General features: G+C 38.2%; 1 protein-coding gene across 1 annotated transcript in view; it reads right to left on the reverse strand.

Moving 5' to 3' along the window:
- Positions 1–3851: 3851 nt before the first annotated feature.
- LOC132548865 (probable G-protein coupled receptor 158) overlaps positions 3852–15033 on the reverse strand; it is a 55829-nt gene continuing 44647 nt past the window's right edge. The window contains exons 8-10 of the mRNA XM_060212761.1: positions 13606–13711; positions 12733–12912; positions 3852–10437 (exon numbers count right to left, since the gene is read on the reverse strand). Of these exons, the coding sequence (XP_060068744.1) occupies positions 10108–10437; positions 12733–12912; positions 13606–13711 (616 nt within the window). The 3' untranslated portion in view covers positions 3852–10107. The remainder of the gene's footprint in view (positions 10438–12732; positions 12913–13605; positions 13712–15033) is intronic.

Here is a 15033-nt window from a genome sequence, read left to right on the forward strand (position 1 = left end):
AACGTCTTTGTTACTAATGCCGGAGTTCTTCAAGGCTCGGTATTAGGGCATCTTTCATTTATACTATATATTGAAGATATTGCTGTTAACCGTGAAAGTTTATGTAAACTATTTGCAGATGACACCTGATTAATCACATACCTCTTCTAAAACCATTGAAACAACGATAAATTATGATCTAGATAAAATTAAAGTTTGGGCAGATAAGTGGTTAGTTAAGTTAAATCCTACTTAGAGATCTTACTTGTTTCAACTTTGATATTGATCATGTAATAAAGTTCAATTATGTTGATGTTACATTTGTAGAAAACCATATGCACACGGGAGTGATATTAAACAAAACTGCAAATGGAGAATCCTTGTTGAGAATATTTGTAAAAATGTGACGAACAGTAAACAAAAAGTATAGTTCATACATTCTACCTTGGCTGGAATACTAATGGAATATCAGCCAATTTGACCGTTTTGCCCCGCCCATCGGCCCCGCCCATCGGCCCCTGAGGGTCAGCCAGAATCAAGATTTGCATACCATCGAGTCTGTATCTTTCGCTCAAAATTCCAGCAGGACATGCAGCCATACCCACAGTTGAAATCTGATTGTATTCGTTTCTCCATTTCAAACAAATCCAAGTTAGTGCGCGGGGATCTCGACTGTTTCAATGTTTTGATCAGAGGAATTAAACAAAATGGGGCTAGAGATTTAATTTAATTCTGAAATCATGTGAGCATCCATCTCTTCATTTCTAACAAAGGTATATGTAGTTATAAGGAGGTGGGGGAGGGGGTGTCTCAACTGTTTTCACGATTTGACACCAGGGGAAAGATTCGTGGACTAGGAAGGATCCCGGGGCTAATCTTTAAGTGATGTGTGTATTTATCTCTCCATTCCACAGATATATACGTGGTAATACGGTAGGGATGTCGACAGTTTCCCGATTTGACCGCGGGGGTCAATTTTTAAGCCATATGTGTACTCGCTTATCCACTCCAATTGTATATGTAGTTTTAAGGTAGGAATTTCAACTGTTTCTATGATTTGACCCCCGGGCTTGGATCCCGGGGAGTAGGGACGACCCTTATGAAGTATTGCATAAGATCTCAACTGCTTCTGCGTGTTGACCCACGAGCTAAGACCCAAGGGACTAGGGACGATACCAGGTGTCAGACTGCACAGGGTCTGGGGGTTTCAATTTGGTTCCATTTTCGACGACTAGCCACTTCCATTTTTTATCGATGAAAATTTTCACAACGGGTCCATTTTCAACGTGGGTCCTGTTTCAGTGCAGGTCATTTTCAACGTTACACCAGCTCTCCAAGCAATTATTAGAGAAAACTTGATAGTTAAACTGCAGTCTACTTAGTAATCCTTCATGTAACGTTTAAACTCGATTCATTTTTCAATTCGACGAAATGATGATATAAATTCAACTCTACTTTTCTTTATTTATCTATTTTTACACCTTTTTCTGGGTATATTTTGATGTTCCCTAACTTCATTTCTGACTTTACACACCTTTAGACCCCTTACAACCACAAAAAACCTAGAAGACGAGACGACACCTAGATGACTCCTTGACGAGCCGCCTAAAATGGTTGAGATCTCTTGACTAATTTGAAATTATCCTGTCAATGATAAGATTTTGCTCTGTGGAATGATCTGTAAGTGCCCATTGATCTGGGACTGAAATTGGTTTCGTTCTAATTTGGTGGACTTTTTGTCTTCATGGATTTCGCGACTTTTTGAATCTCATTCAGTCGGACACCAAATCCTGCCCGGTTTTTTTTTCGATATATGCTTGTATATGTGGTCTCCGACGTTCGCTCTGGGTATTTTATCTTAAGGGTAGACTAGGATATCCCACAGGGTTTTGTAAGGTTTCGTAGCGTTTGCAATACCACGTTAAATTCTCTGAATGCTATGTGACAACCCTTAGACGTCAATGTTGACTAACTGTCCGTTCATTTTTTCTTAATGTTTCGTGTCTTAGTATTGTCTTTGTCTTCCTTTCCTCAGTGAAATCACAATATAATGTTGTCTTGTGTTGTCAGTCAGAATGACGTCATAACAATGTTAGACTGACGTTATTTAATGTGTAATGATAATGTTACACTTGATTATAAAATGGCGCCTTCAACGGCACAAAGAAAAATAGACGTAGTTCAAAGTACCGGAAGTGACGTCACTACATAGGACAAACGTTCTTCAGCGTTCTAGGGCAAACAGATGTTATTGAGGATAAGGCATTTCCTTCACAAGAGTGACGTCACAGCAAACGCGCAAGAAGGACGATAAGTAACAAGATACAATACTTCAACGTCAGTAAGATAAAAAGCATGAATACTTTAAGAAGTTCGCGAGCCCGAGTAACACTTCCCAAATCACAAACATGTCAGACGACGTCGAAAGATTACCCGACTAACAGAGGTTAGCGCGACAGAATGAAACTTTCAAATGATTAACTTAGCAGACCAAGTACACAAGGGCTAACAAAGGTTGAAGTGCCCGAGAGTGTCATTCTCCCAACCACATATCTGTCAAACGAAGAGATTAAGTCAAAAGTATAAAATTGAGACTGTCAGACGTTCTCGAAACAATTTCCAACAATAGGCCTGTTATATGAAGATAAAGAATACTGAGACTATACGAGCATTAAGCGCCAGAGTGATATAGACCTGGTCGACGAAGTTAAATAATACTGAGACTAAACGAGCATAAAGCGTCAGAGTGACACAGACCTGTTAGACGAAGTTAAAGAATACTGAGACTAAACGAGCATTATGCGTCAGAGTGACACAGACCTGTTGGACGAAGTTAAAGAATACTGAGACTAAAGGAGTATTAAGCGCCAGAGTGACGCACTCAAAGACACGCAGTAAAAGGTACACCGAGAGGAATAGAGGTTAAAGATTCGGGTGACCTTCTCCAAACTACAATCACTTACGTATAGAGTCCGAATGACATTCTCCAGATCACAAACTTGTCCGACAAAGTAAAAAACATACCGAGACTAATAGAGGTGACCGCGTCTCATTGACCCTTTTCAAACCACAAATCTGTCGGACGAAGTAAGACATTTACTGATATAACAGAAGTTAAAGTATCCGAAAAACACTCTCCAAGCCAGAAATCTAACCAAAAAAAGATTAAGCCGACTGAAAGAGATTAACGCGGCTGAGTGACACTCTCGTAATAACAAACCTGTCAGACGACGTCAAATTATACCAAAACTAATAGAGGTTAAAGTTCCCTATAGTAACACTCTCCCAGCCACAGGTCTGTCTGATGAAGTCAAAAGTATTACATTGAGACTAACAGAGGTTATCGACTCCGACTGGCAATCTCATTTTCCAAACAAACCTGTCAGGCGAAGTCAAAAGAATAGTGATATTTTTTCACTAACAACAGATACGCTAGACATATGAGAATCGTGAAACGAGGCATTCGATTTTTCATTTAAAAAGGCTCGCTACCGAGGTAACTTTAAAAATTCGAGACGACTTTCAAAATAACACGTGAAATAGAATTTTTTTTTATATATCATAACTTAGATACTTTTGTAACATTCTTGAAAATAGCATTTTATTAGACTGTTAATCTAAATTAGTGATATTCTCCATCTATATATTGTATTTTTAATGACGTCATAATGGAAACAATGGGGATTTTCATTCCACCAATCACCTCTCACTACGTCATGTTACACATTTGTCATAACAAACATATGAAATGGGTGTTATTACAATGATAGTAGGGGGCTTATGTGATAAAAAGCATTTAATTCATTTAAAGCGATTCACAATGGACGTTGGTTTAACGCCACTGATTTTTTTAGCGACAACACAAGAAACACTGGACTAACTTCATTTAATTCGCAAGTGTGACATAAGAATAGCTGTATAACAGGAGACCCGAAGGGGATCTTGGCGCCCAACACCCGAGGTCACATAAGTTTTATCTTTTCCCAGAACCAGCTTTCATGATGTTACATTTGATCTGTCTAATATTAACGTTTTATTGCAGATAAATGTAAAACCATAATTCCAAGAAATTCACTTTTATAGGCAATTAGGGAACGCTGGAATCCTAAATTTTACACTATTTTTAGTTATGATATTGTGACTTTAACCAAATTTACAATTCGAGGGCATACTATAGGTGTTTTAATACTAATTCTCCAGAACTAACGGCAATAAAGATCATAAGCCTCACTCGGTCATTTACTGGGTCATCTTAAGTTTCAAGAAAACACTCTCATTTGATTAAAGAGAATCCTTAACTTGTCGCTGACTGCCATCATGATTGACCGATCAAGCTCGAAACGTGTCCTGTACAACTAGGATATAAACTGGCCAAGTCTTCAAAGTTTGTAGCGATAGAGCGGTAACCATGGCAACCTGAAGGTCGATCAGTACATACCCTCTTGGTAGATCTGAGAAAATATTGGTTAACTGGTTTGTTTGCGGGAGGAATTGACGAACAACGGACGAAAGGGAAAAGATGACCATAATCAGATGTCAGTATCGACTGACCACTAAGTTATCTATCACAAAATGTACACCAACAATTAGATAAAGGCATGTATGATACTGAAACATTGACTTAATGGACTCTTAACTGCCTTAAAGTGAATAAGATGGTGTACCATCAACGTATATTAATAAAGTTTACATATATATATATATATATAACAATATACAAATAAAACATATACATCATTTTTTTATATCTATGAGCAATCCTCTTACATATCTCTCACTATACATTCATAACGAACCCTTTTTGTCACGCGAACCTCAGATTTAAGCACTTGTAACATATAACCAACGGAACACGAGATATCTGGATCAGCATGTCTATCAGATACAAAACCCAATCAAAGAACTTGCCTGTTCATGGTGTCAAATATATCATAATTAATATATAACCACATACAAGGGAAACCCATCGTTACTGTGTAACATGGCATTTCTAGATATCACAAGACAGAAAAACAAAAAAATACGGCAAGGATTTGAACAATCTATATAAAAATAAATCCATGATATTATCAATAAATAAAATAAAATGTCAAAAAAAATACATTGACAACTTGATCAATAAATATAAACAAAAAAGAGACTATAAGAGATCTTGGTACACAAAAAAAGTGCTGTAATTATTTATAACATGAAGACACACGAAAGAACTGAGAGTGTCTGACGTAAATCCGATAAACAAGCGACTAACAAATAATAAACCCTATATTCAAGTGTCTTATTGTACACTAAATCCAACAACGTCTCGGCCAGGTAAAACAATAATGTCCTTTCTTACATTAAACCACATAACAGAAGTCTTACCAGGCGTTAAACGTTATTCAAATGTCTGACCATACCTTGAACACCATGTAACCAAGTGTCTAACCATACGACGGACCGTGTAACAATGAGTCTAGTCATACAATCGACCGTGTGACCAAGTGTCTAGGTGACCGTGTGACCAAGTGTCTAGTCATATGACGGACAATGTGACCAAGTGTCTAGTAATACGATGGACCATGTGACCAAGTGTCTGGTCATATGACGGACAATGTGACCGAGTGTCTAGTAATACGATGGACCATGTGACCAAGTGTCTAGTCATATGACGGACAATGTGACCAAGTGTCTAGTCATATGACGGACAATGTGACCAAGTGTCTAGTCATATGACGGACCATGTGACCAAGTGTCTTGGCATACGACTGACCATGTGACCAAGTGTCTAGTCATACGACGGACCATGTGACCCAGTGTCTAGTCATATGACGGACCATGTGACCCAGTGTCTAGTCATATGACGGACCGTGTGACCAAGTGTTTTGCAATACAGTGGACCAAGTAACCAAGTGTCTGGTCTGACCAAACGGTGAACCATGTGACATTGTGTTTAACCATATGGTTAACCATCTAACCGTGTGTCTCACTGTACCTTAAACCATATAACTAACCGCCTTACTAACATAAAACAGGTTAAAATGTTACCATACGTTAAACCCAATAATATCGTGTCTTATGTTACGTTCAGTCATATAGACACGTGTCTAACAATATGGTGAAACCGATCATATCCTCTATGAATCAGGTTACCGAACAGGTATGTGTAACGAAAAACTTGATAGCTTAGTGTCTTACAGTTAAAGTCAATTACAGTATGTCTCACAATACGTTAAGATAATAGTGATTCATTAAGAGAACTGAACAAACATATTCTGAATCCTCAGTCACTTTTAATTGTTAATAAGTTACTAATTAATACTAAATATAACCCAGACGAGATTTCGGGATCATGTCGAGCCTGTTTTTCAAAACATAGTGATCGTTATATAGAACTTATTACCAAGTAATGTGCACGCGCACTGTTTTAAAGTGGAACAACTCAGGCGTAGTACAGTGGTAGAGTTTACAAGAGACGCGGGACAAAGTAATATAAATGTGATACAATGGAACATAGTAGTGGAACAGTGTTACACAGTCGTGGTTCAGAGTAATACAGAAGTGGTACAATTTTATACAGACGTGGTACAGTGTTATACAGACGTGGTACAGTGTTACACAGAGGTGGTACAGTGATACACAGACGTGGTACAGTGTTACACAGAGGTGGTACAGTGATACACAGAAGTGGTACAATTTTATACAGACGTGGTACAGTGTTATACAGACGTGGTACAGTGTTACACAGAGGTGGTACAGTGTTACACAGACGTGGTACAGTGTTACACAGGCGTGGTACAGTGTTACACAGACGTGGTACAGTGTTATACAGACGTGGTACAGTGATACACAGACGTGGAACAGTGTTACACAGGCGTGGTACAGTGTTACACAGACAGTGTTACACAGACGTGGTACAGTGTCACACAGACGTGGTACAGTGTCACACAGACGTGGTACAGTGTTACACAGACGTGGTACAGTGTTACACAGACGTGGTACAGTGTTATACAGACGTGGTACAGTGTTATACAGACGTGGTACAGTGTTACATATAAATGGTTCAGTGTTACACAGACGTGGTACAGTGTTACACAGATGTGGTACAGTGTAACACATACGTGTCTCAGTGTTACACAGACGTGGTACAGTGTTATACAGACGTGGTACAGTGTTACACAGACGTGGTACAGTGTTACACAGAGGTGGTACAGTGTTACACAGACGTGGTACAGTGATACACAGACGTGGAACAGTGTTACACAGGCGTGGTACAGTGTTACACAGACGTGGTACAGTGTTATACAGACGTGGTACAGTGTTATACAGACGTGGTACAGTGTTATACAGACGTGGTACAGTGTTACACAGACGTAGTACAGTGTTACATATAAATGGTTCAGTGTTACACAGACGTGGTACAGTGTTACAGAGACGTGGTACAGTGTTACACAGACGTGGTACAGTGTTATACAGACGTGGTACAGTGTTACACAGACGTGGTACAGTGTTACACAGACGTGGTACATTGATACACAGACGTGGAACAGTGTTACACAGGCGTGGTACAGTGTTACACAGACGTGGTACAGTGTTACACAGAGGTGGTACAGTGTCACACAGACGTGGTACAGTGTTACACAGACGTGGTACAGTGGTACACAGACGTGGTACAGTGTTACACAGACGTGGTACAGTGTTACACAGACGTGGTTCAGTGTTACACAGACGTGGTTCAGTGTTACATATACACGGTACAGTGTTACACAGTCGTGGTACAGTGTTACATATACACGGTACAGTGTTACACAGACGTGGTACAGTGATACACAGACGTGGCTCAATGTTACACAGACAGTGTTACACAGACGTGGTACAGTGTTACACAGACAGTGTTACACAGACGTGGTACAGTGTTACACAGACGTGGTACAGTGTTACATATACATGGTACAGTGTTACACAGACAGTGTTACACAGACGTGGTACAGTGTTACACAGACGTGGTACAGTGTTACATATACACGGTACAGTATACACAGACAGTGTTACACAGACGTGGTACAGTGTTACATATACACGGTACAGTATACACAGACAGTGTTACACAGACGTGGTACAGTGTTACATATACACGGTACAGTGTGACACAGACAGTGTTACACAGACGTAGTACAGTGTTACACAGACGTGGTACAGTGTAACACATACGTGTCTCAGTGTTACACAGACGTGGTACAGTGTTACACAGACGTGGTTCAGTGTTACACAGACGTGGTACAGTGTTACATATAAATGGTTCAGTGTTACACAGACGTGGTACAGTGTAACACATACGTGTCTCAGTGTTACACAGACGTGGTACAGTGTTACACAGACGTGGTTCAGTGTTACACAGACGTGGTACAGTGTTACATATAAATGGTTCAGTGTTACACAGACGTGGTACAGTGGTACACAGACGTGGCTCAATGTTACACAGACGTAGTACATTGTTACACAGACGTGGTACAGTGTTACACAGACGTGGTACAATGTTACACAGACGTGGTACAATGTTACACAGACGTGGTACAATGTTACACAGACGTGGTACAGTGTTACACAGACGTAGTAGTGTTACACAGACGTGGTACAGTGTTACACAAACGTGGTACAGTGTGGTACAGTGTTACACAGACGTAGTACAGTGTTACACAGACGTGGTACAGTGTGGTACAGTGTTACACAGACGTAGTACAGTGTTACACAGACAGTGTTACACATACTTGGTACAGTGTGGTACAGTGTTACACAGTGTGGTACAGTGTTACAAAGACGTGGTACAGTGTTACACAGACGTGGTACAGTGTTACACAGACGTGGCTCAATGTTACACAGACGTGGTACAGTGTTACACAGACGTGGTACAGTGTTACACAGACAAATATGGTCGGTAATTTAGTGACGTGGTGCAGTGTTCATTAGACGTTGAACAGTGTTACACTGACCTGGTACAGTCTTACAAAGATGTTGTAAACACAACTGATTGTAAAGAACTATTGATGGTTTACTAGAAGTGGTGGTAGTTGGGACAGCTATTAATTAATTGACCTAATTTTGAATATCTAAAAAGTAAAGGCAACAAAAACAGTTTCTGAACATTCTCACAAAATTTCTGCTCAATGGTGGGAGTGGGATTGGAGAAGACGTTTCAAAATGAGTTTTTCAAGTTGGTGGCCATGACCGCCATTTTGTTTTTCGGACCTACCAGAGAAAACAGTTTTGGCAGGTCCATCTCTGGAATATATTCGGTAACTTTGAGCAAAATCCCATCGATGGAACATGCCAAGGAATTTAAGGAAATCCAAGATTTTGTTTTCAAGTTACAAAATGGCCGCATAAGCTGACATATTAAATTTTGACAAGGCCTAAAAATAACACTTTGCCGTTTGCCTTTTCTAAACACCCCTACATATTTTCAGCTAAATGACACCTGTGAAATTTGAGAAGTTTAGAATGCCCTTTTTCAGGCGACAGAAATAACAACACTTGGTTTTGGCACTCCCAGGATCATTTCAGGTAAATTTCAGCGGATTCCCACTGATTTAACTACTGAAGTAGTCATGCACAGCGGACGGTGGATCACGACAGACATAACAAGATGGCTATATGCCACCCTAAACTTTGGAGTCAGATGACGACCTAAAACGAAAATGGTTAACACAGGTAAACACTAACGGAATACACATGTTCATACTGCAATTCCTTCGCCACAATGTGAATCATTTGAAAAAAAAAATTACCTAGACATGTATCGTAAATTGAAATACATCATCAACGTTCAAAATATCGTAGATAAATGGCACCTATCATATCGTGGAAAAACAGAATGAAAATATTCTCGTTTCACAATGTTGATTTTAAATTAATACATCTAAATTTGACAATTCAGTTTTGATGGATTTTTACAATAACACTTACTCACTAGTTTTCATCGTATCATGTGATAAGGATGAAATAATAATAATGTTATTTGCAAAACAACACAAGGTTCGCTTTTTTCCCTAAATAAACAGTTTCCATAACATGATTATAGAAAATACTGATGGATAATTATCAATATTGAAGAGAAACATATTATCATAATTGCTGTGGTTTACTTAGTACAATCTATTTGTGTCCCATTTTAAAGGTAACAGTACATTGACCGCCGCTCTTTTGCTCGTTTTCATGAACGTCATCACACTTATTTCCGGTGCCAGTTTCGAATCCTATCGGAACTCCCTCGGCACTGTTCGTTGATTCCTCTGGTGTTTTCGACATCTCGTGATCATGATCGTGCTCGTGATGATGACGATGTTTATGGTGAAAAGGTTGTAAGGAGAACCGCCTATGTGTTTGCTTTCGGCCTCCCCTACGTTTAGAAATATGGCGATTCTCTTTTCTCATTGTTCTTGTTTTGTATATTTGCAGTTGTGTATAAAGACGCTTCAGTTCAGCCTGGAACAAAAGACAACATAAAGAGACTATATTATATATGTATTCTATTACAAAGTGATATATTTGAACGCTCAACACGGAATTCACACAAACCAGCGATATATAGATTCAAATCTTTATACGTGAAATAATTCATTCATATCACATACAATAGCTTATATATACACACCTGTAGACACTTCACACATTTAAACACTCCGCAATCTTAACACATACACCAGGTGATATATTTAGTCACACCTGTAAACACTCTACACACATACACCAAGTGATATATTTAGTCACACCTGTAAACACTCCACACCCTTTACACTTACACCAGGTGATATATTTAGTCACACCTGTAAACACTCTACACACATACACCAGGTGATATATTTAGTCACACCAGTAAACACTCCACACTCTTTACACTTACACCAGGTGATATATTTAGTCACACCGGTAAACACTCCACACTCTTTACACATACACCAGGTGATATATTTAGTCACACCTGAAAACACTCCACACTCTTTACACTTACACCAGGTGGTATATTTAGTCACACCAGTAAACACTCCACACTCTTTACACATACACCAGGTGATATATTTAGTCACACCGGTAAACACTCCACACTCTTTCCACTTACACCAGGTGATATATTTAGTCACACCAGTAAACACTCCACACTCTTTACACTTACACAACGTAGTCACACCGGTAAACACTCCACACTTTTACACATACACCAGGTGATATATTTAGTCACACCAGTAAACACTCCACACTCTTTACACATACACCTGGTGATATATTAAGTCACACCAGTAAACACTCCACACTCTTTACACATACACCAGGTGATATATTTAGTCACATCTGTAAACACTCCACACTCTTAACACTTACACCAGGTGATATATTTAGTCACACCGGTAAACACTCCACACTCTTTACACATACACCTGGTGATATATTTAGTCACACCGGTAAACACTCCACACTCTTTACACATACACAAGGTGATATATTTAGTCACACCGGTAAACACTCCACACTCTTTACACTTACACAACGTAGTCACACCGGTAAACACTCCACACTCTTTACACTTACACAAGGTAGTCACACCAGTAAACACTCCACACTCTTTACACTTACACAACGTAGTCACACCGGTAAACACTCCACACTCTTTACACTTACACAAGGTAGTCACACCAGTAAACACTCCACACTCTTTACACTTACACAAGGTAGTCACACCTGTAAACACTCCACACTCTTTACACTTACACAAGGTAGTCACACCAGTAAACACTCCACACTCTTTACACTTACACAAGGTAGTCACACCTGTAAACACTCCACACTCTTTACACTTACACAAGGTAGTCACACCTGTAAACACTCCACACTCTTTACACTTACACAAGGTAGTCACACCGGTAAACACTCCACACTCTTTACACTTACACAAGGTAGTCACACCAGTAAACACTCCACACTCTTTACACTTACACAAGGTAGTCACACCAGTAAACACTCCACACTCTTTACACTTACACAAGGTAGTCACACCAGTAAACACTCCACACTCTTTACACTTACACAAGGTGATATATTTACTCACACCTGTAAACACTCCACACTTTTACACTTACACAAGGTGATATATTTAGCCACACCAGTAAACACTCCACACTCTTTACCAATACACAAGGTGATATATTTAGTCACACCTGTAAACACTCCACACTCTTTACACATACACCAGGTGGTATATTTAGTAACACATCGAAGCATACTCTAGCTGATATACGTAGTATACTGCCAATGACAGATATTTACATATCTGTTGTGAAATGTAAATAATGATGGTACAGTTTAATGATAAATCAATATCAAGCTGTGATATTAACATTAAGTCTAACACATACAAGTAAATAGTATCTGTAGCATGTAATAACAAATAGTGTAATATTTCATAAACAACTAATCCTATTTTTTTCAAAAGTACAGTTTCGTTTGTGGTATAATTTACTGCTTATATGAGTCATTATTAAAAAAAAAGCATTGTATGTATTCATCTATTGATAGAGAAAGGTGGTCTTTATAGACAGGTGGCCTTAATGTAAAGGTTACAATGTTATAAATTGTACGTCATTCTCTTTAGCCAAGTTTGTCTGCTGATATCCTTGATTTAATTGTTTGTGGTGTCGAGCATCTAAGTTTGTACCACAAATAAAACTCAGGTTAATGTGTAGAGATATATACACAGCCAGATTTTGTATTCATATATATACATACACGAATATCCTCAGGGTCCATTTCCGCCAGACTTATTTCACCTACATCCACATCTCCGTTGGAGGAGACACCGATGTTTAACTTCATGGATTCGGGACCCATACTATCTGGTCCATCTGACGAGGAGTATGCCCTGTTCCGTAAGTGATGGTTCTCGGGCGGCCGGTGTGCATACAGAAGCTGAAAGAGAAATAGTGGTGATATCAGAGTGACTTCTGCAGCCTCTGCAGCCGGTTTGTTTGAAGGTTTAACAACAAATGACACGTTGACCTTATTTTTTGCGCAAACTTTGCATAGTTTTCATGCTGAAATTCATGATTCTAAGTCTTTTGCATACTGAGAATATGTTTTAAAGGTTTAACAAATCGAATCCCTGTGACCTTAATGAAAGGGCTAGGTCATAATTTTTAAAATTTATCGGAGGAACCTTCCTGGCAAATAGCACATTTTAAATCAATTTGGGTTTCAAGAAGCATTCACTATAAAAAAAGAACCATGTCATTTCTTCTTTCAAACTTGGATGGGCTTAATCCCACAAAACTTTCACTGAAATCCGTTCGGACGAGTTGACACCAGACGGACAACAGAAGCTGCACTACGGCGCATGCTCAATAGGCTTTCAGTGTCTTGTGTGGTAAAAAAGGTTTATGGAGTAGTTTAACAAGAACGCCATTTATTCTCTCAATAATCGGTTTATCGTGTGTTACAATCGACTACCGCAATTACAAGTATGGAGCGGTCGTTAAGAGTCACACAATGGAATTATTAAGTAACCACACAGAATCGACAGCAGGTATCCTTATCGAAGATACAAATATTAGATGACGTTCAGCATAATGTGACACATGCAGATATAATTAGAACTAAACTTACCTTGGGACCGTATATAAGTAACAGCGTTACTGTGACTGTCAACTGACAGCGAACAAAATACATAAGGAAGAGATAATCGGGATGTAGATGTAACCAGTATACATGTCTGGAAAAAAAGTAGAAATATTACAAGGGGAGACAATCAGAATGTACGTCTGGAAAAAGTCTAAATATTACAAGGGAGACAATCAGCATGTACGTCTGGAAAAGGTCTAAATGTTACAAGTGAGGCAATCAGAATGTACGTCTGGAAAAAAGTCTAAATATTACAAGGGAGACAATCAGAAGGTACGTCTGGAAAAAGTCTAAATGTAACAAGGGAGACAATCAGAATGTACGTCTGGAAAAAGTCTAAATGTAACAAGGGAGACAATCAGAATGTGCGTCTGGAAAAAGTCTAAATATTACAAGGGAGACAATCAGAATGTACGTCTGGAAAAAGTCTAAAAGAAAATTATCAATATATATTTGAACGAAAAGAAAACCAAACTATTAAAAGAGGAGTTATCAACGTACATGGGTGGTATTAAATGAGTCTATCTGGATGAAAACATGAACATATTCCAGGAATTCAAACAGGTAGCATGATGACAGATATCTATTTAGACTTTATCTATATGGTGTTAGATTATCTATTTATACTTTATCTATATGGTGTCAGATTATCTATTTATACTTTATCTATATGGTGTTAGATTATCTATTTATACTTTATCTATATGGTGTCAGATTATCTATTTATACTTTATCTATATGGTGTCAGATTATCTATTTATACTTTATCTATATGGTGTCAGATTATCTATAGGTAAAGTGGTCGGTCTTTTATCTATTTATACTTTATCTATATGGTGTCAGATTATCTATTTATACTTTATCTATATGGTGTCAGATTATCTATTAATACTTTATCTATATGGTGTCAGATTATCTATTTATACTTTATCTACATGGTGTCAGATTATCTATTTATACTTTATCTACATGGTGTCAGATTATCTATTTATACTTTATCTACATGGTGTCAGATTATCTATTTATACTTTATCTATATGGTGTCAGATTATCTATTTATACTTTATCTACATGGTGTCAGATTATCTATTTATACTTTATCTATATGGTGTCAGATTATCTATTTATACTTTATCTACATGGTGTCAGATTATCTATTTAGACTTTATCTACATGGTGTCAGATTATCTATTTATACTTTATCTATATGGTGTCAGATTATCTATTTATACTTTATCTATATGGTGTCAGATTATCTATTTATACTTTATCTATATGGTGTCAGATTATCTATTTATACTTTATCTATATTGTGTCAGATTATCTATTTATACTTTATCTATATGGTTCCAGATTATCTATAGGTAACGTGGTCGGTCTGTTTATTTAGTCATACCTAAGTGCGCTGTGGCG

Source organism: Ylistrum balloti, unplaced genomic scaffold, assembly GCF_031769215.1.
Source record: "Ylistrum balloti isolate Yb309-2 unplaced genomic scaffold, AGI_CSIRO_Ybal_v1 Utg370030, whole genome shotgun sequence".
Classification (NCBI taxonomy): domain Eukaryota; kingdom Metazoa; phylum Mollusca; class Bivalvia; order Pectinida; family Pectinidae; genus Ylistrum; species Ylistrum balloti.